Source organism: Struthio camelus, chromosome 3 (genome assembly GCF_040807025.1).
Source record: "Struthio camelus isolate bStrCam1 chromosome 3, bStrCam1.hap1, whole genome shotgun sequence".
Lineage (NCBI taxonomy): Eukaryota > Metazoa > Chordata > Aves > Struthioniformes > Struthionidae > Struthio > Struthio camelus.
This window is the reverse complement of record NC_090944.1, coordinates 81,442,561-81,463,720: the sequence shown is the minus strand read 5'-3', so window position 1 is coordinate 81,463,720 and position 21,160 is coordinate 81,442,561. Positions and strand designations below refer to the sequence as shown.

Here is a 21,160-nt window from a genome sequence, read left to right as displayed (position 1 = left end):
GCAGGTATGGGCTGGGCTACCCTCTCAGCAGCCGTGTTCCTGCTTCCACATATTGCATCAGCTGGTGTGCATGCTGGCCTGTAATGAGAGTGGCCCTGTAATTGCTTACTTCAAGGAATTAAGGACTTAGAAGAATAGAATTAAACCTACTGAATAATTAAAACACAAGTCAGAATAGTTCCAGTTTATTTAAATCCAGTAACTGAAAACAGACAGCAGTCTTATTTAAGTGCTTGGAGGGTAAATACTGGATTAAAGTAGAAGTAAAAATTGAGGAAGGATCAGCTTAGATAAGCCGAAGTGTTTTGCTGTTTTACTTCAAGTTATAAGCACTTTGGGCCAGGAGTAATTTTTTTATTTTATAGAGCATCTCTCATTAGATTGAGGCCCAAATGTCAGTAAGAAACTTTGAAACAGAGGAAACTAAGTTGTAATTTGAAAGCGTACCTAGTTCCAGTTAAATTTTTGCCTGAGTATATTAAAACCCAATTCATATTGCAGTATTTGATCACTAACAGACAGAAAGCAGGAAAAAAGGTATTCTCTGAGTAAATACGATGATGTCAGTGTCTTGTGATGATGACCTACGTTATTTTTCTTGTTACAGGGCATGAATTTCTGGTTTATTTTCTTTTTGTGCTTCTGTTCCATTGTTTCTTCTCCCATACATGAAGGGAGGCAGAACTGACTTTGGGTTCTACCTTAATTGTCCAACTTTTAGAGAACATTGCTCACCTATATGTGTGCATATTCTCCTTTTGCCACTCTCAATTTAAAAAAAAAAAAAACCTTAGAAGGACCTTGAAGCTTAATGTGCTAGTGGCTAAAAAGTTATTTGTCTTTGCTCTGAAGAAAACAATTATTTGTGTGTAATCACTTCTGGATAATACAATAAGAACAGATATTTGTTGATATTTTGTATATGATTTGTATTCAGTTTTACTAAGACAGGAAAATTGTGTTTTTTGAAGGTTTGATTTGGGTCAATTTCCCTTAAGTGGTCTGTCTTTCATTAAGAATGTATGGAGGATATTACTTTATAATACTATAAGAAAGATTAAATCTTTCAATTTAGTTATAGTAACTTAAGTATTTTGCCATTGTAATCCAATTGTTCTGAAGTTTTATGAAAAACATGGAAAATTTTTTGCATTTAAAGGTTCTTTTCTTAAAATACTGTGGAGGAAAAAAGACACAACCAGCTTTTATTATATGCTTAGAAGTAAGTTGTGGTTCATGGGGCTGTTGGAAGTGGCCTGCAGCTGATCCATGGAAACCTGTCCTCATTAAATGGTTTTTCTTGTCGAAAGTTGAGGAAAATTGCACAGTACTTGCCTGAAATTTTAAGGGTTGGCAGTAGCTGCAAATCCCAAATGTGTGAAGAACATTGATGTAGATAATCCAGAGCTGCTCTCTTAACTTTTCTTTCACTAGCTGGGGAATTTTTAAAAGTGTTAGTATGACAAAGGTGTGTGTTTGTTTGAGTATTGTGTAGTAAGATAGTTGAGGTGATATCTCCAACACCTGAAATGTGTCTAAAACCCCCAAATTATCTGACAGTTAGCACTTATTTGTTATATGTGTTTTTGGTTTGTATAGCACCTTGATTAGTCTGCATGTGTCTATTGGGTTAGCATTCTTTGCTATCTGTTATATTATTAAAATATATGTATTTTCTCTTCTTTAGGGAACACCAGTATTTGTTCACGCTGGACCTTTTGCTAATATTGCACATGGGAATTCTTCTGTTTTGGCAGATAAAATCGCCCTTAAGTTAGTCGGAGAAAAAGGATTTGTTGGTAAGTTATTGTTCTGTTTATTGCATTATGTTTTTTTGGTAAGTTGGCAAACAGTAATGTAATGTGAAAAATGAAAGTGCAATTCTATTTCAGGTTAATATTAATAATAATCTTAAAGAGAATGTATTTAAAAAAAAATCCCCAAACACTAATTCTGTTACCACCCTTTGTCTCAGTTGTCCCCAGCACTGAGTTTGAGGTTCCACAAGATAGCTGAATCAATTAAATGACTTGATTACTCTGAAAGAGTACTTGAAAGAGGTGTCCTGTATTTCCTTGTATTAGTATTCGTCTGATCCCTCTGGCTAAACTGACAGAAAACATTCACTTTTCTTTGTTGGATTATTCCTCTGCCAGTTCAGCAAGCTAAGCCAAATCGGGGTCAGATGAGAACCTGAGCCAGAGCAAAGGGAACAGAAAGGCTGGGAGCAGATGGGAGGCGGTAAAAGAAAAAGAGTGAGACTGCCTTTTTTTGGTGGCAGTGAGGCATTAGGTTGGCCCAGCTACATGGTGAAAGCTCACGAGGCTGTCGTCTTCACGTGAAAGCAACCATGGATGGATGGAGGGATGGACAATTTTTATATTAATAGTTCTGCCTGCAGAGTTTCCACAACAGACATGTAGAACTTGCTGTGAGGTGAAGTGCTAAATCTTAGTGTACCTCAAACATCCTCAATACACAGTGGATGCTTTCAAACTGAAATTGTCCTAACTAATACCAGAGTTGGAACTTGGCTTGTGTTAGAATCTGGGTGCTGATATTTTAGTGCTGACTTCCGGAAGCTTAAGATTCTTAAATATGTAAACAGACTATTTTTAGTATGAGGTTCAAGCACTGCATCCAGTGCTGCACTAATTAGTGACATTTGCTCTAGAGGGTAGTAGCTATTTAAATACTCTGCCACGTTGCGAATCTGAACAGTAACAGTATGATTCTAGAGCAGGAAACTCGGGGAATCTTGCTGTAGTATAGCAGACAAAATAAACTTGTGATTCAACAGTGAACTAGATGTTATAAATATTTTTTGTGTTTTTAAACTTCAGATTTAATGAAAGAAAAGGGGCATTAACATGCTACGGTAGCAGTGACCTTTGCATTTTTGCAACCATTCCCTTTTCTGTACACTGAACACCCTGCTATCTGCATTGCAAAGAAATGCAAAGAAATGCAAGAAACGGGGGTGAGAGAGAAGGGGGACCAGAGCAGCCCCAATTTAAATTGTTTTAATTAACTTAGAACCATATCATAATCTAGTGAGAATAAGTGATGAGCTTTCAACTGGATGAGCTTTCTTGAACCTCCTTACTGCAATTGCACTTCTGCTCGTCTTAGAGCAAAGGAGAAGGCAAGAATATACAGCTAGGAACAGTGGGAGAGCAGGCAGCAGGCCAGGTTGGTTTAAATTAATCCTAAAATTGCACTTTGAGTACCTATGGAACAGTGCTTTTGAAGAGCTGCAGTACTGGGAAACCTGAGGTTTCCTATCTGCTCTACTAATGCCCTGAAATTAGCAGGGAAAAGCATGCATCTGTGCTTATGTCATATCTACATACTGCTATAAATGACAAAGAGGATCAAATTACTTGGCAGCGTTGTTTCTATTTAAAATCACTGGTAATCCTAGAGAGGATAGAAAGATTGGCTGCATTGTTGTATAGACTGTGTATACCATTTGTGTGTGTGTGTATATATATGCAATTCAACCTACATATTCACAGGTATAGATTATTAAAAATTCTTGTACAAAATGGTACACCAGTGAACAAAAAGATATCAGGTTATCTTTTTATAGCGATTTTAAAAAGTAATAATGATTAATACCAGTACAAGGAGTAAAGGATTAAAATCTGTAGACCATGCTGAGTTTGAAAAAGACCTCCAGAAATTGTGCAATGTATACCTTTGTTCTCTGGATAACAACAAAAAGGTAGAGCAGGCAGAAATTGCTTGGTTTATCTGAGTTCCATTATCTTGAGGGTTTTTTCTATTTAAATATTATTTATTTGCTATTTTCTCATCTCTAGTTACTCATCGTTATAGATCTAAGTTTCTAAACTCCTTTACTCTTCTGGGCCTGGAACAAATACTCTTCATTCTTCTTTTTTTTAAGTTGGTAAATTATAGCAGAGCGCACACAAGGATTTTTAGATCCTTGTGGAATATTATTAACAGCGATAGTAGCTACAGTCAGCTTTGCTAACTCTGCCCTTCTAAGTCAATATAATTTGCAAAGATTGTTGGACATTTGCATGTAACATTTTGTTAGCAAGAGCATTCTTGGGAAGAGTTTGATTCAGTATTCTGCCTTCACCTCTCATGGTTGGATATGGTAACTAAGGAAATGCTGCACTGCGTAAGAAAAAAAAGTATTGTAGTCTAGGTGATGAAACATGAGGTTTTCAAGGTAGTTTGGGTGTGTGTTGTGTATTTGTGTATCCTTTTGAAAATGCGTCGTCATTTCACAGAACGGGTTTTTTCACCAGTGTGTTGCTATTACAAAGCTAAGAAACATCTGTTCGTTTCCCTGTAACAGTCATCCACTCAAAGTGAGCACATTTTGCATTCTGAATACCTTTATTATTTTAAGATAATGGAATCAGTATTTCAATAAGCCTGTTTGTTGCTGCATGGCTTTGTAGAATGAAAAGCAAAAGCAGTTAGAGTGCCTAACATTTTTCATAGGCTGGATCCAGTGACTTCGTTTCTACAGTAAGTAACCTTTTCAAGTGGGAAGTCTGGTTTGTATCATCTCAGTGGGAGCAGGCTGGCCGCAGTCCTCTTGATCCAGTTTTTGGAGCCCAAAAGAATTGCCTTGGGTTTGGATTCCTCTCCATTCAGGCACTGCAAGCATATCCTTACATTTCAGGCCTTTTTTTTTTTTTTTTTTTTTTTGCTTTGTCCCCCTATTTTGTCTTTAACACACTTTTTTGTTTTGTTTGTCTTTAGCCCTGCTTTCTCTGCAGCAGGGAGGCAGAGCAGCGTAGCTGCAATAATTTCATCTTCCTGTGCTGCCAGCTAAGGTCTCTTCTTCCAGATTTTATTCTACAAAACAAATTCCCATGAAACTATCATCAAAATGAGACAGCCTCACTCCCAGCAGAGCAAGGAACGTTAGCATGACTTGGCGCCTACCTAAATATAGTTTGCAGGTAGTAACAAGCGTAAGCAGTTGCTCTAATGGCTTTGTTTACTGAAAGCTCTACAAGTTTAAAAAATAACTGTTTCTGGTGAATAGTCAGGGCACATTGGCAGAGTGTGGTGAACAGCTGGTTTATTAATTGCCGTCCTGTCTGCCCCTAACCAGTTTAAGTCTAAAGTGATGGATATAAAATGTGCACCAGTCCACAATGAGTTTCACATCTATACAGGTGGAGAGCTCAGAGCTCTGTGAAGCTTCACAGCAAAAATTAGCAAGAAACTCCACCGTATCCTGTTTGTGTGTAATGTTTGTCTTAGCACCATATTGTCATTGAAACTTGCTGATCCTGTAGGTAATGCAGACAGTAAGAATTCAGGACAGCTGTACTGCAGTTCTGTAAGTATCTGAAGCAACTTAGTTATCCACTCCTCTTAGAAGTAAAATATTTGACTGCCTCACATTTTTTATCTTGCCCCGACCTGTTCCTGTGCAGTCCCAGTCCTCTCCTTGCGTTGGATCTGGCTCTCATAAGATTCTTGTTTTAGTGATTTCAGTTCATGTTTTACCATGTGGCTTAGTTGCATAAGCTTGTGAGGGGATCCAGGGGGTGTTGGAAATAGCGTAAGATAAAGGGCAAGACTTCATGGCCAGGAGAAGCATCTTGGGGACAGTGAGCTGTTAGATTGGCTCCCAACCTTCTGCAGCTGCACCCAAAGCAGGGACATGAGAAATTACTTGGTGTTTTCAGTGGGGGGGGGGCTGTTTTTGTTTCTATTTGTTTGTTTGTTTGTTTTAATTAAGCCCTAGTTATTTTAAGAGCAGAATTGATCTCCTGCTAGGTGTCTGCGCTGTGCTAAGCAGGACAGTATGGCCTGAACTTGCAACATAGTTTCACAAACATTTCCTTATTATTTCTTTCCCTGATAGTTTAAGCAGCCTCCTCCCTGCAGCTGCTTGTTTCCACTCCTGTGCAACCCCTTGGTTTTGCCAACACACCTGTTTACAGAGCCACATGATAAACTAAACTGGGGAACTGGTCTTCATTAAAAGCAACAACAACAAAAAATCCCCTTCCTTCCCCTCACACGCAGTGGCAGGGCAAACAGTTGCACGCGCAGCAAGGGGACGAGGAGAGAAGCTGCATAAGCTAGTGTTTTTGCTGAAATAAATATTTGTAAAATTATAATCTGGTTTGGAGCTTTACAGTGCCAATAAAATTCTGTGGATGCAATAGCTAGTCAGCCTGAGCCTGCAGTGCTACAGCAGCTAAGCCGGTCTCCTTTCTCAGCCTGCGCTGAACAGCTTTTGCACGACATCCCGGCAGAAACCTATTCCCCTTTTTTGTTGGCTTAGTTTTCTGCTGACTTAACACAGAAGCAGTTCAGCCCAGAGTCACAAAAACACCATAGTCGGAGCAGGGGCGGGTAATGTGGGACAGCCAGCAGTGAAACAGCAGTCTCATTTGTGCAGGTCCCACTGTTTGTGTGACCCTGTTCGGCAGCCAAGGCACAAGAATGCTCCCAAAGTCTTCCTTTAACATTTATTTGTAAACCTTATCTTCTCTCTGTTTTTCTGTTTGTTCTACATATGGAATTGGGCTTTGTGGTACTTGGCCTTTCTACTTGCTGTGCCTTTTGAATACTGCTGACTAACAGTATTGTGGGCAGTCTGGATGAAAAAACAAATCTAAACAAAATCCAGCCATTGAGGCCTATTGTGAATGGCAACTAATTCAAGGCATTCCCTGCTTCAGTTTCAGATGCCCACGGCAATCCCAGATCCTTGCAAGTTCGAGACAGCCTAAGCCCTTTAGGTCAGTTTGTCCATTCACCCTTCCCTGACATACTGACAGTTCAAAGTCCTTTTGCTCTTAATTTTTCTCTGGTAAGAGAAAACTGCATTTTAAGCGCAGCGGTTCAGCTAGCTTTGGGTGCCTCTCTTGCCTGTTTGTGCTATCAGCCTTTTACTGCTTCGTGCCTCTTCCCCTGCACCATTTAACTGCAAATTCCTCTTGTCACTGCTGTCAGCACGCGTGGCGGCTGCACGGGGCCAGGGCGCAGCCAGCCCCTCGGCAGGCCCTCTCCGGTTTCGCCCGGCACCTGCGAGGAGCTCGTGGGGGGAGCGCGCTGCACAGCCCTGGGAAGCTGCACGCTGCGGCAGCAGCCTGCAATCTCCTTCAGGCTTTTAATTTTCCTTTTGTGTTAAAATTTGCCTAAACTGACTTGTTAAACTGGTTCTAGATCTCAGATTGCTGAACAGCAAGGACGGCTGACGTTTCTGCAAAGTGGCAGGGAAAGGAGCTGGGCATTTAGTCCGAGTCATCTATTTATGACTGAGCGGGGAAATATATCTTTATCTGTATTTAGGTGGTTATTTCTTGTTTTTCTTTGTGGTGTTAACCTTTCATTGTCCTTTTGTTCTTCATTGCTCTGACCTCTGATGCAGGAACAATTTCAAAGTCGAGGCCAATCCACTAAAGCCCGTTAATACTGAGCGCCACGCCTGGTATAAATTGCAGCTGAAGTTTTTACTGACAGCCTTGAGGATAAATGTTCTGCTTCTGTGAAGTTTTAATGTTTTACAAGTTTCTCCTGTGCTCTCTGTTCTTATTTTACACTTAAGGGGAGTGTATCTTGATTTTTGCGAAAAGTACTCCTCTGAAATGACCTCTATGTCTGTTCTTTTTTTCCTCCATGGTTTCTGAGTATTACTCAAAAGTGGAAGATTTTGATCGTTTCAGATGCATAATGGCAGTATTGGCAAACAGGATCATTAACCAGGTTTCTGGCTGTCTAGCTTAGAATGATTATGGTAAATGAGCAAAGAATTGCTGTATATGTTTCCGTGACAGCAGAAGTTCTGTATCTGTACCAACACAACAAATAAAATCAAGTGTTTCTCATGTATTAACTCTAAGGATCACACTATTTAAGGAGGCGAGTGTGGCTGATAATATTTTGCCGCATAAAAATGTTGCAGTACAGGGAATACAAATTTCACAAGATGTTGATCTATGAGTGTTCTTGAAGACACAAGGCTCTGTCCCTCCCCTTCAAGGGTTTGGGATGTAGTGTGTGGGTTCAACCACGCTGTAACTGCTGGCGGTTAGGAGTCCCAGTCAGAAGCACTGCATAAATGTAGAACAAAAAGAGGCAGTCCTTGTCCTAGAAAGATTTGCCAGTTAGTTGAAGGCCAAGAGGCAATGGGCGCCTACTGACAGGGAGCTGGCGAGGCATGGGAAACAAGACAACGCTGGTTGCCTTTGTTGCAGTGGTGTTGCCTTGCCGCTCACCCAGCAATTTCCTTTTCTGTGATAGTTTCTAAGGGGAAAAAAAGCGTATTTCTTAGAATAATTTGTGAGTAGATCAATGGTGTGGTGTCCTGAAGGCTTACAGGAGGCACGTCTTGCCTGAGGAAGGAGTACAAAAGAAGGATCAGACCTTCATGAGTTGAAATTTGTTCTAGTTCTCTATCCTAAATGTCTCACTAGGAGCAAAGGTTTGTTGAAAGAGAAGTATCTTGAATTGGAGAAGAATTCTAGCTTGTCACACTTCAGGCATGCCACGTGAGCAAATTTTTTTTGCAATCCTTAGTTATTCCAGTGAGCATGTATGTTGACAGCCTGACTAAGAAGGGAAAGGAGATACTCATAGGAAAGGAAAGGGAAACTTTGGGAACTTCATCAACACAGGACACAGCTGGTCACTTGTTCGTGACAGGACACTCAGGAAGGGGTAAGCACTTAACACAGCTGACATCGTCAGAGTTTCTTATATCACCTCTCATTGCCACTCATCCCTCATCCTCTGTTGGTTTAAAGCAACAAAATCCCTTTTTTTTTTTTTTTTTTAACTCCAAGTTCCTTTTCTGCACCAGAGTCTTTCTTAATGTTAAGGTGAATAGAAAGGATGAACTGTTGTTCTTCCTGATGTTTCGAAGGTTTAGAGGATAAACAAGGAGGAGAAGGGAGATTCTCTGAGTCAGATTTGTCAGTGTGTCAGAAATTATTGCAATAAACAACTCAGCAGATTGCCCCATCCATCTCTTTAATCTATTGAAGATGTTTCAACTAAGAAGAACAGTTGTAAATCCGAGAGAAGGGAAGTGAACCATCACTATGTTTTCAGAATCCAAAGACAAACTCCTAATGAACTATGTTTTTAAGGTTTGGACTACATGTTTGGCAGTTGCTTTCTTTCCTACTCCTAAGCACATCCCATTCTATGCTGAAAGCGCATAGTATTGGACAAGGTCACGCACAGTTCTATCTTTCCTGATAGAGCATGAGAAAAGGAAGATTATTGCAAATCATTGCTCTCTTTCTTAAGAAAGATTCACTTTCTGTTTCTTTCCTTAATTGCTCTACTTAGTTATATCGGAGAGACTTTATACCATTAAAAATGTCTAACAAACCTAAGTAGAAGCAGTAAATTTTATAAGCTAAATAATTGACTCTCTTTATTGCACTAGTACTCTTGTTAGAATAAGCAAACTAATGATGCTAGCTGCTCTAGCTATCTGTGCAGTGCATACAAAGTTGTGTTTCAAACATACAAGTTGTTACATACAAGTTGTGTTTTTCATACATACCGTAAGAGCTGACACTGTTTAACAGAAGTTTATAAACCACCTTATAAAAATAGTATGTTTAATACACTAAGTGAATAAACTTCAGTAGTGTCTTAGTAGTAGTCTTTCTCCATAGAAGGAAATAAAGCCTAAATACTTTGACTAAACTTCATTTGGCACCAGTAGTATATCTGATATGTTAAATTTAAATGTTGAGTTCAAGGATTTATGTTTTAATTTTTTGTTGCTTAGTATGAATAGAAACGAGGTCCACGTGGTGACCCTCTGGAGAGTTCTAATTTTTCAGATTTCATCCAGCTTCTTTTTACCTTGTTTAATTCTGTCTCTGACTTCTTCAGTCCTACTCAGTTTGGCAAGAAAGAAAACACAATGCCACAATGGCATTTTGCTATTTGAACAAAATGTCTTTTTTTCTTGCTTAGGTGTTAAAGCACAAGGCAGCTACATTTTCATAGTAGGAGACGCTTGACAGCATTATCAGAGCAGGTGTTATTGACTCCATTCTACGTACTACAAACTAGATGAGGGCGTACAAAACTTTAAAAAGTTTTCTCTGCTCCCATTCATAGTGCAGCTCTCAAGCAGTTGAGCTAGCCCAGCTGAGGCAGCAGGGATGGGAAAGGAAAGTGATGCTATGTTAGCTGGTATTAGACACTTGTAATCATGGTCGGATAGCACGAGACCTAGTGGTAGCACCAACTGCATGTTAAGTCATTGTTACTGCCAGATCACCTAAGAATCTTTGCCGTTCACTTGTGAATGGTATTCCATTCACATCCCAGGTGCACTTTTTATTTCTTTTGTCACTTCCGCCAAAGTAAAAGTAAACTCCGTTTTTTCACGCACGCTAAATCTTGGCTTCAAGTTGAAACAAAAAATCCTCTCCTGCCCCCCCTTTGAAATCTTAGAAAATTTTGTTAGCAGGAAAACTGGAAAGTTTTCAGAGACTGGATGTCATGTAACACATTTTCCTTCACTGACAGAAAGTCAAGATTCCTGAAAACTGAGCTTAATTATTGCCTTGTCACTAGGAAGCTGGGTGCAAATCACGCATCTCTTGCTTATCAGATTGCTTTCATTGAAAGTCAGGTGACACAGGTGATGTAAGTGAGCATTTACTGCAGGAAAAGTTGACAACTATCTTGAAATAATTTATCAATTTTTATACAGAATAAGAATCATACCTTTCCTTTTACTGCAGTGTGTTCAGAGTTCATGAGAACGTTCTAATGAACCAAATTTCCCCTGCAGAGCTTTTTCTTCTGACAGTTTTTATCTTCAGGATACTTTGCAAAACCAAACTTTTTGGGGGGAAGAGTGGATAGCAGAGAAAAGTCCTGAATGTTTTTGTGTGCTAGGACCGTTGACCTTGGCACCATGTGTTACTGATGTATTTCAGAGCTGAATTAGTTTGGGAACTTGCAAAGTATGCAAAGCTAAACTCAAAAATGAAAGCTGGTATCGATCATGAACTGTTGAATGATGTCTAATTGATATTACACTTGTCATTAGTGTTACACTGTCAGTTGCCCTTAAACATATGAAAGAGGTGCTTTGCCCGATAAGGAGAGCTTTGGCTTGCAATGTTTTTTTGAAGAGAAAAGCTCCCAAACTGCTGACTGCATCTTTTAGTGAGATTTCAAATTCTTCCCTCTTAAAGAGAAAATAAATCTACGAAAGTGTTAGATATTTACTTGGCATTCTGTCAATAAGCAAAAGTATATGTAAATGTACTTTCCCAAATCTGTCGTTGATATCCAGTATGATGAGGGGCAATTCACAGGCATAAAAGAACATGTGATTATAAATCATCAGTCGTTTAGCTGAGTTCTCTGCTTTCTCTAACAAGCATATCAGATGATCTGCTTCTCATAATCTGACTGAGATCCAATTTTAAACTAGGCAGGACTTTTAACTCTTGCTGCTACTGCTGGTAGGCTAGCTTAGTTTCCATGGCCAATTTGAATTCACATGCGCTTGTTCTGTAATATGGTGATCCAGCTTAATCTTTCTCTGATGATTATTTTTGTACTGTCTAACTAAACAAGCACAGCTTTTTAAACCTTTTTCTGTGCTAGACTTGCTATTCCTATAAAACAACCTGGCTGCTTTTTTTTCCCCACTCTGCCTGTTACAGTATGCGCTTTCTTCAACATAGGTGGCCCAGCTATGCACAGGTCTTTTCAAAGTCATTCTTACCGTGCTGGTGTTTATCCTCAGAACAATAATCTTTTCTCTCCATTTTCTTACAGTCATTCTGTGATTGTCTTACTGCTCCCACTCTTCAGTGATGTTTGCAAGTATGAAGCTCCCAAACTGTAGGTCAGATTCTTGTAATTATTCACCTGTGGCATTGGCCATCTGCTAATAACTTTAATCCAAACTCTCTTAATTTCTTCCTGAAGACCACAGCTTTTTTCTTATGTGATATCCTAGTTCTTCACACTGATGATGCTTTCAAACTTGGGCATCACCAACAAACTCCATAAGTGTTTTTCAGTTTCTCTGTGCAGTGGTCATTAAGAAAATAGTAAATAAGAAAGGCCCTCAGGCAGATCCTCTCTCCAGTCCCATAATGCTTGTGTCATTGCTGCTTGTTCTCTCTCTTTACCATTTAATCATCTTTTTTTCTAGCCTCACTGATACATTTCTGTATATCATTGCAGCAGATTTTTTCCTGAAGGCCAAACTGATGAGATCTCATCCCGTTTTCCTTACTGAGGAATGGTTTGTATCTGGCCTAGTCTGCCTCTGGTAAACAAAGGTTATAGTTCTTACCTATCTACAAATTTTAGGGGGTTTTCTTTTTTCCTCCTTCAAAATATATTTTAAAACAGGTAGGCCCATTGTCCCTCAGATTCTCCCCCCTTTTAAAATTACTTAAATACAAGTTTGATAGTTTTCAGTTATAAGGCACCAAGCCAAATGAACTTTATTCAAAATGCTGATACAGGATTTATGGCTTTTTTTTTTTCCTTCCAGGATTTTGGAATTGTTGATTTACTCCTAACTGTTAAGTGCAATGCATTCAGCTCTTGGAATTAAGATTAAATTCAAAAATCCAAACTCTCATCTTTCACGTATGGTAGCCTTACTTTATTTACTACTTTTTCATTTTTGTGGCCAAAGAGCCTTTGCTATTTGTTTTAATTTCCTTTGCAGGCTCTAAGATTAATTCTTCAGTGTAGCAAGTCTTTCTTTATTTTCCTTTCTTTTAGTGCTCATGTTATTGATGATTGTGTATCCTCTCCTCAAAAAGTCCATCCTGCAGGGTAACAGAACTATATATTTGACTGCTTTTCCTCCTAATGACCTGTAGTTATTGCTGTTCTCAGGCCAAATGTTTTGTGAGAGACCAGGCGTTTTTTAATTAGACACTACATTTAGAGGAGTTTGAGTTCATGGGTGAGGTGATTCAGTATGAGGAAAGCATTTTAAAAAGTAAGGATGACCTGTAATAGAATAATGAAGAGACAGCGTGGCCCAGCATGGTAATTCTCAAAGCCTTTTGAAGCTTTACTGAGGTGATGAATCCTGTTCTGTACCTCGCTGGCAAAGGGATGAAATGGTTTCTTCTGAGTAAGAGGTATGAAATAGCATGCCTATATGTAAGTAAGGTCCTGAATAAAGTATCACACCGTAAATGAGCTGGGTGTGCTAGAAGTAAGCAGAGAATTGGCCATGTGTGCCTCAGTGAGAGTCATGCTTGATTTTCTTCTTACGGCTCTTGCGAGTAGAAGGGAGCTGCAGTGAAGCCGTACTTGGATTGGGATCGTACGGGCTGGGGATTTGGTATATGATGATGGTGTAAGTAGTCCTCCTGGCTGTCTGGGCACTGGAGCTGGCTAGAGCATCCTGCCTAGAGCAGGATGGTGGAGTAAGTGAGGGGAAAGGACCTTGAGAAGACCTGCCTTTGGGTCCTCTTTCTTGCCCAGCAAAAGGTGAGGAAAGAGAGCTGCCCAGCCTGTCACCATGCTTCCTTGCTCACTGATTGAGAACTACTGGCCTCATGGCTGAGGCACTGTACTGCGCATCAGGAGATGTAGGTCATGTTACCGACTCCATCTGTGACTTGCTCTGTGGCCTTAGGCAAGTAATTTCAGCGTCCCTGCCTGCGTGTGCGATCCCACTCAGTTTGACTTAAAATTTATTTGGGTTATAAGCTTTCTCGGGGCAAAAACTGTCTCACCCTAGCTTAAGGAGAGGTGCTAAACACTGCAATATTAGGAACTTGGAGCTATCAGGGCTGTATCACTTGTAGGGCCGCAGCAGCTGCCTATACTTAAACATGCATCAGGAATTTACTGACAAGCTGACATGGTATTTTAATGCTGCGTGTGCTGACCTCTTCTGCAGCATGTTAGAGCTTAACACAACTCCTTCCTCTATCAATGACATTCATAAATTAAAAGTATGGATTGTGCAACTGGTGAGGCCTATCCATTATTCTTGGTCCCAGGACAGTTATCGAGAGGTAAAAATAAATGGGAAGGGTCTGCCATTCATTCAGAAAGAAGAGTCGCTGCCCAGCTTCTAATAAATAAAATACCGTTCTACTGAATAGAAATTGATGATGTTGCAACTTCTGTCCTGTTGATCATAGCAATCTTAGCTAGTTTTAAAACTTTAACTCTTTAGCAGCAAATAAGCAATTCTTTTCTTTTCTTTTTTTTTTTTTGTTACCTGCTGGTTGTATTGTTTTATTTGAGAGAGAGAAAAAAAGCCCAGAGGTTAAAAAGAAAAAACACAAACAGTAAAACATCATATATGCTAGGAATTTCTCTTAATTCGTCACTTGGCAAAGAAAATAAAAGCAGGCTCTCTAGCTAACAGCGTTAGTTTTGCTTAGGGTTGTTTGGCAGAAAACTCATCGTTCTCTCTCCATTTGTGAGTACTTCATATTGACTTTACACCGTTTAGCAAGGGTCAGCAGGGCATAGTATACATAAAGAGTTCAAGTCCCATTGCTAAGGCTGGATTTTAATTTTAGTGGATGCTTTATTTTAAATGTCATTCAAAAATGAAAGGTGGTTATTCAATTTTTTTATTTTATTTTAATGGCTAATTTTTTGATACTGAAATCAAACGCTCTTTTTTTGGGCTACTTGCGTAAGAATTAGATTTACTTAGATATTTCCATCATATTAGAGGAACCTTCTTTTGCTCTCTATTTCTTGAGGCAATGAATGTCCTGAATCTGTAGGCAAGAGAGATTTGTTTTCTCAAAGCTTTTATAATTAAGATTGTTAGTAATGTGCAAGCATGAAGGGAGGGGAAGTGTTTCTTTATATGTCTGTATTTTGCAAAGCATTGGCTTAATCTTCAAGACTCAGCAAAGGCTGATAGGAATATAAAACCTGGAGAAGGCATAGATGTATCTCTTTCTACCCTTGATGATTGCAGTTATAATTGGCAGAGTTTTAACATAATCTAGCACAATTTTATATTAAGAGAATTAATTTTCTGTTTTCTAATGGTATTCCATACACACATACACATTGCAAGTTCAGTTAATAGGCATTTCAAGAATCAATTGTGTGTGTATAATCAGAAGGAAGCTGACAGAATATTTCAAAGCCACATTGTCCCCTTTGGGATCAGACCTCGGAAATCCACCTGGTCCTCTTCGCCAGCCTTGATGAAATAGCGTCAAGATTTGGGAAAAAAGGTTAAGGTATTTCTTCGTATAGTCCCTGAAGAGAAATACATACTCAGAGCATTCCTAAGATTTTATTTGGAGGTATTTCGTTTTTCCTCGTGAATTTGAAAACATGATATATATATTAAAAAAGATGATATTGTGTCTACTCAGAAAGCATGCTGACTTCAAATTTTTGGGGTTTGATTTCTGAACAGCAACAAACCATATTTGCTGTTCTATGCTAGGAACTTCTGAAACATTTTAACAGAAAACAATTACTTCTCTTTGTTGAAAATGGAAGTTAGATTTACTTACATGTCTGATCTAGTGACCTGGTAGGAATAGCTTAAATAAAAATACCAAGAATTCACTAGTAGGGACATAAATTTATTTCTAAACCATTTCTGAGGATGTTAATTAAACTGCAGATAATACTAGGTTATATATGGCTAGCATGATCTGTTAATGGGAAGAGCTTTGGTGGATAGCCAAACTGTGTAAATTTGTGTATGCTTTTGAAGGTCAGATGTTGATGGTATTTGAAAGTGTTAAGAAACTGTTCTCTGATTATCTAAAATAATATATTTTTTTAAAAAAAGATTAATGTTCTAAATGGTATATAAGGGTCAGTTTGCTGCTCCAGCTTTGTCGTTATGTCATTATGATATTTCGTTTTTCAGTTTTAATAACTGCTGTTTAATTAATCTGGTCAGATAGAGAAGATAGATTCAAATAAAGTAAGAGAAAATGTGGATTACAGCTGCTTTTAAACTTTGGGTGGACTTATCTGTCTGTATATGGTGCGTCTTTCTTTCGATTCTTTTATACCTGATTTGCCATGCTGACAGCTTTATTGAACCTGACAAACTCTTCAACTTCGCTTCCTGCGGTAATAAGGCACATGCTCATAATGTATCTTCAGCTTAGCCCCGATTGCAAGCTCTTACTGGGAGTAAAGCTCAGGGACAGAGCAGATGCTTTACATGCAGGAGGACGCTGCATCCGTCTGCTGCCTCCATCTACTGCAGCTCAGACAGAGCTCCCTCGAGGCTGAATAACAGCTTCATAAATCATGGGCTGCAGGTTCAGCTTTTACTGCAGCGCACTTGGAATTCAGCGTGCAGTTTGGGGCCCTTTGTCGGATAAGTAGTGAAAGAGCGCAAAAGTGCTGGGGTGGGCAAAGAGCAAAAGAGCAGCTGGGATGGCAGAATGATGTGCAGTTATGAAAAGGAAGTGGAAAAAAATAAATATATTAATAAATTATAATGCTGACTAAGGGAGGATCTGCTAATAATGTGCAAATATTTCAGAAATGGTAATGGGTAGTTTGCAAAGGGACTGCTGTTGAGTTGATTGCATGAATTGTGGTTGTCTTAAGTGGAGAAATTCACATTAGGCATTAAACAAATGGCTTAGCCGTGAGCAATTGGAAGGATTTGGCTTGTAAGCTAGTAGATTTAGGGATTGCTTTGATTTTTTTGTTTATTTTTTGTTCTTATTTGGGAAATCCATGTAGCAAAATCATTCTCCATGTGGGATTTGGTGGTGCGTGACCTTAGCACTTTTACTCTCCTCAGTTTGTGGTGCGTTCTGTAAGACAGATTATACGTATGTACACACACATGGCTCAGCAGATAGTTACTTTCCACGGTGATTTTAAGCAGCTGAGTCCTTTTTCCTCCTTCAAAAATTCTGGAAAAAATAGTAAATACTTTTTAGCAAATTTGACACAAGCCATCAATGTTTTATTTTAAATAGAGGATCAAATACTGATTTTTGTGCCATTTATCAGAAAAATTTAGAGGATTAAAACCAAGCTAATGCCTACCTGCGTGATGTGTAGCAGGGTTTACCTCTGAAAGCTTCCAAAATTTTCAAAATTGCCCCGATACATTTCTCGTGCATGTGGATATTTTACAGAACTTTTGCAGCATTGTGGGTTTGCATTACTAGTTCTTTTACCCTTATCTGCTATTCTTTATTGTAGGCTGCATATTCTAGCTTCTGGGCATTTTTTCTCATCTCCTAGAACACTACTGACAATATCTGGCGTGTTTTATTCTTGAGCACATTTGGAAAGTCATTCTGTTCGTTGATGTCTTAAATTCTGCATGTATTTGGAACGCGCCTTGTGCTCTTTGTAGGCTTCCAGCAGCAAACAGCTCTCAATGTAGTGGTGTAGAGTAATTTATAGACCTTGCGTCAGACGTTTCACCGGGCTGTTTTTTCACCAAGACAAACCACTAGTGCCATGGAGTGTTATTCCCCCTGTAGATGCATACCAGGAGATGCCCTTTTCCATGAATTTCTAAAACATGGCTTAGTAGTTTTGTCAACAATCCTGTTGTTGTTATCCTCTCCCGGGCCAATCATGAAGGGAAGAAATTCTGTCCCAGCAAAAATTAAGCAGAATGAAAATGAAACAGAAGCTGTCCCTCCTCCTAGGAGGAGGATTCACTGAATGTGTAGGCTGAAAAGACAGTGCTTAAGTCACGGGTGAAACCGTTATCATCTGCCTAAGAAGCAGGCACTCCGCAGGATTTTAGAAGGGCAGAGTGGGGAATGCTTTTCAAACCGTGTGCCTTAATAAGGAGTCTGGAGGACCAGAGAAGTTTTAGCCAGGCAGCAGCCCAAGGCGAATAGTTACGTGCAGTGTGGGGTAGGTTTACACTGAAGTGATTGATGGTGCAGTGCCCGGCATGCCTGGGGTGATTGCACCCGGTGACAGGCGCATTGATCATCCCGGGGCGGCGCTCTTTGTTGTGTGACATCTCCTGTAGTCTCAGCAGAGATCGCGCCCCCCGCCGTACATGTGAAGGCACTTGTGTTTTATGATCAGAGTGAGGAGCGCGTATGGCTGGCAAGGTGATTTGCTGGCCTGACCTCCTTGTGTATCCGTGCTCGTTTGAATGCATGCAGAAGTGCATGAGCACATGCAGCCCAGCGGAATAGTAGTCAATTGACTCTTGGATTTTGTCTCCCTGAGTCGTGATAGTCTCCAAGGGCACCTTGTACAGTTGCAGAAAAATAAGTATTCAGCGTTGGCTACCTTTTCCATTACTCATCACCTGACTGTTTTTCTGTTCCTGTTTTGAAAGTATGTCATCTTCCAAGACATTTGCTGAAGCTGCACTCTGTGTCAAGAATAAGCTCCTTTTCTTCCTCTCTCTCCTTTTTTAAACCAGTGCAATATCAGTGCTAAGAGCGATGTTAGTTCATGCCATTTGAAATAGGTAGGGCGTTTCCAGGGCAAAGATCATCAGGCTTTCTGCCCAGCTCTTGAAGTTGGTGTTTTACAAGTGCTTGTAATTTGACTTTTTGAAGCATGTTCCAAATCTGTTTTCCCAAGCTCTTTCTAGGGGAGTAGGAGGGGCCAAGATCCGAGCGCTCCCTAGAGAGCCACTTCAGTTTGATGAAAGGTGTATTTGTGGCTGGAGTTTCAGCCAACTGTATCTTTACCAGCAAAAGTAAATGAATGTCTGGGAGTGAGATGCTTAGAGATAAACACGATCTAGCTATAATGAGATTTATTTTAAGCAACCAAGATAACACTGCAGGTGCTATAAGTTAACATACTCCTTACAGTTCAGGAGTTGTAAAAGAACAACCTTAAATGAAGATCCATCAATCCTGCTGTTAATTATTCCTTCTATGCAATTCCAAATAGAAAGTGGAGAGATTTTAATTTTTTAATTACCAGAAGGGTAATAATTCTTTGCCAAAGGCCGTGATGGTCTCTTAAGTGCGAGACAATGTAATTGCTTTATTCCTGTGCCATTAAGTGAGCTCCATGTTAAAGGCACGGTCATCTATCTTATGAGCAAAAGGGTACTCTTGTTACCTCAAAAGAAACGTGCTATGAATGGTAAAGGCATGCAAGCTAAAATGATTCGCAGTTCTTTTGTTTGAATTTTTCTAGTTACCAGTGCAACTTCCAAAACGATTACAACCGAAAGAGCTTAGAGAGAGGGAACTGTTTATATTTGGTGAGTGTATTCAGCTATGCGTTACAATTCACGTCAGAGACCGACACTTAGTCTGTGAGTAATGGCTCCTTACACGGACAAAGGAATTAAGAAAAAGTAGTTGTAAAACCCACCCAGCTTAGTAGAGGGTTTCAGAGAAAGGTGTAGCTCAGGAAGCCACGTACAGTTCACTTTATGTCTTTTAGAATGAGTTGTTTGTGGCTCATAAGATGTCCTAATTTTTTTTTTTTTATCTCTAGTAATAAATCTGAATAATGAGCCCGTTGCTGGTGAGCTGCGAGAAGGCATCAAATTTTACATTCAAAGTATCAGAGTATGGTTTGACAAGGCGGCTAGGGGTGAGTTAACAATTTGTCACTGTCAGAGTGGCATTTGTTCCCCCTCCGCTCCTGCTTGTGTACTTTTGGGGCTTGCTTTAACCGTGCTCAGACACTTGTCTGGTCACAGAGGAGCTCATTCAAGTCTCATCCAGGGGGAAAAAAAAAAAGTTTTTGTTCTGTGTTTTTCTGTTTGTTTGTCTGCTGGCCTCGCAAATTAGATCAGTTTCTCTTGCAGTGAGATGAGTGTGAAAAACTTCTTGGGGATGGGAAAGAGGAGGGGGGCGGGGGAGAAAGGTGCAGGAATGAGGCGGGAACGAGACTCCCCCCTTTCAACACGCAGGGTAACCGTGCCCTAAAGCGGGGCTCTCTAGAGAGGAATGGCTGCAGCTGCGCTTGTGCCTGTTTTCCGGAGGGAGAGGCAAGCGGCGCTGTGAAGATGAGCAGAGCTCCCTCTCTGTCACGCAGCGCCGTGCCTGCCAGCCCCTGGATTTTTCAGCCCTTTTTTTTTTTTTTTTTCTTGAATATCAAATCCAACATATCAGCATATACATAGAAGCTGGCTCGTACAGCTCGCAGAGGAGGATTGTATTCCTGATTGTGAGAGAATCAAGATTTAAGGGTTATCTTCAGCTATTTAGCTTGTAGTAAATAAATTAAACTTTCTTCTCTCTTTTTGTCTATATACTGGGAGTAATCTGTATGAAACATCGCGGCCTATTCCTTTGTTTAATGTATGGGCTACTCTTGGAGAATACTGGCTATTAACAGCACTTGGTATTTAAAGTGAGTAACTGCCAGGGGTTAGGATATAACCTTTGGTTTCTGATTTAAGTGTTTTGCATTTAAATGGTGAAATTCAACTTTTTGGAGAAAAAGTTTCTGACCACAGATTGAAATAGTTTGTTAGAGGGTCCCAAGGGAACTGGAGCTTAGCTGGAAGAAAGCCTCCCCTCCAGAGGAAGGCAGCGGGAACTGAACTGCTCCTGGCATTGAGGTGTGAGGGCAGAATGCTTCGATGTAAATCTTGGTTTTCAGCTGATACATGGCATTGAGTGGAGCAGTTGAAAATTTCCAGGAGGTGTTTTTTCCAAATAAAATTTTATCAGAAAAGGTCTTGACAGCTAGAGCTTGAGTGTTGAGTCTTGGGGGTTAAGTCTATGGAACCAGAAATCCAGCATTTGTAGTGTGTCTCCTTGTGGCTGTTGCAGGTGGGCTGCTGTCTGTGTGCATTTGTAGAGGCTTCCACACAACAAGGGTCTTGCGTGAACAGTAATCTAAGACTGAACATAACTTGCTTGTCATATAATCTGCTTTTTGAGAACAAAATTTATTTTAGCCGGGAATTCTTGCAGAACAAACTCATTAACAGCTTGTTAAAAGTATGGTGCTTTTGGCTTAAGAAGCTCAAACTCCCAGATCTGCTGGTTCAATCAAAAGTCTGGATTGGTGGTCAACACTGAAAAATCTCCAGTGCCCTTACCTCTGCAGGGTATAGACAGCCATGGCATCTTTTTGTAGTAACGGATGAAAAATACTTGTTATCTTGAAAGAGATTAGGTTCTGCCAAACTAAGTGGCAAATATTTTTGCTATTCTCGTGCTTCTAGGCCTCACGGAAACATGGGCTGTCACAACAACTTAAAACTTTGATAGCAAATACAAACTGTTTTCTTCATGGCATGAAA

The 21,160-nt window shown here is 39.8% G+C and overlaps 1 protein-coding gene across 4 annotated transcripts in view; it reads left to right on the top strand.

Moving 5' to 3' along the window:
- The window catches only part of MTHFD1L (methylenetetrahydrofolate dehydrogenase (NADP+ dependent) 1 like), a 158,688-nt gene that overhangs the window by 65,141 nt on the left and 72,387 nt on the right, over positions 1-21,160 (top strand). For all 4 annotated transcript variants that reach the window (XM_068938738.1, XM_068938739.1, XM_068938736.1 and 1 more), the window contains exon 20: positions 1,688-1,799. In XM_068938738.1, coding sequence (XP_068794839.1) covers positions 1,688-1,799 — 112 coding nt within the window. The remainder of the gene's footprint in view (positions 1-1,687; positions 1,800-21,160) is intronic.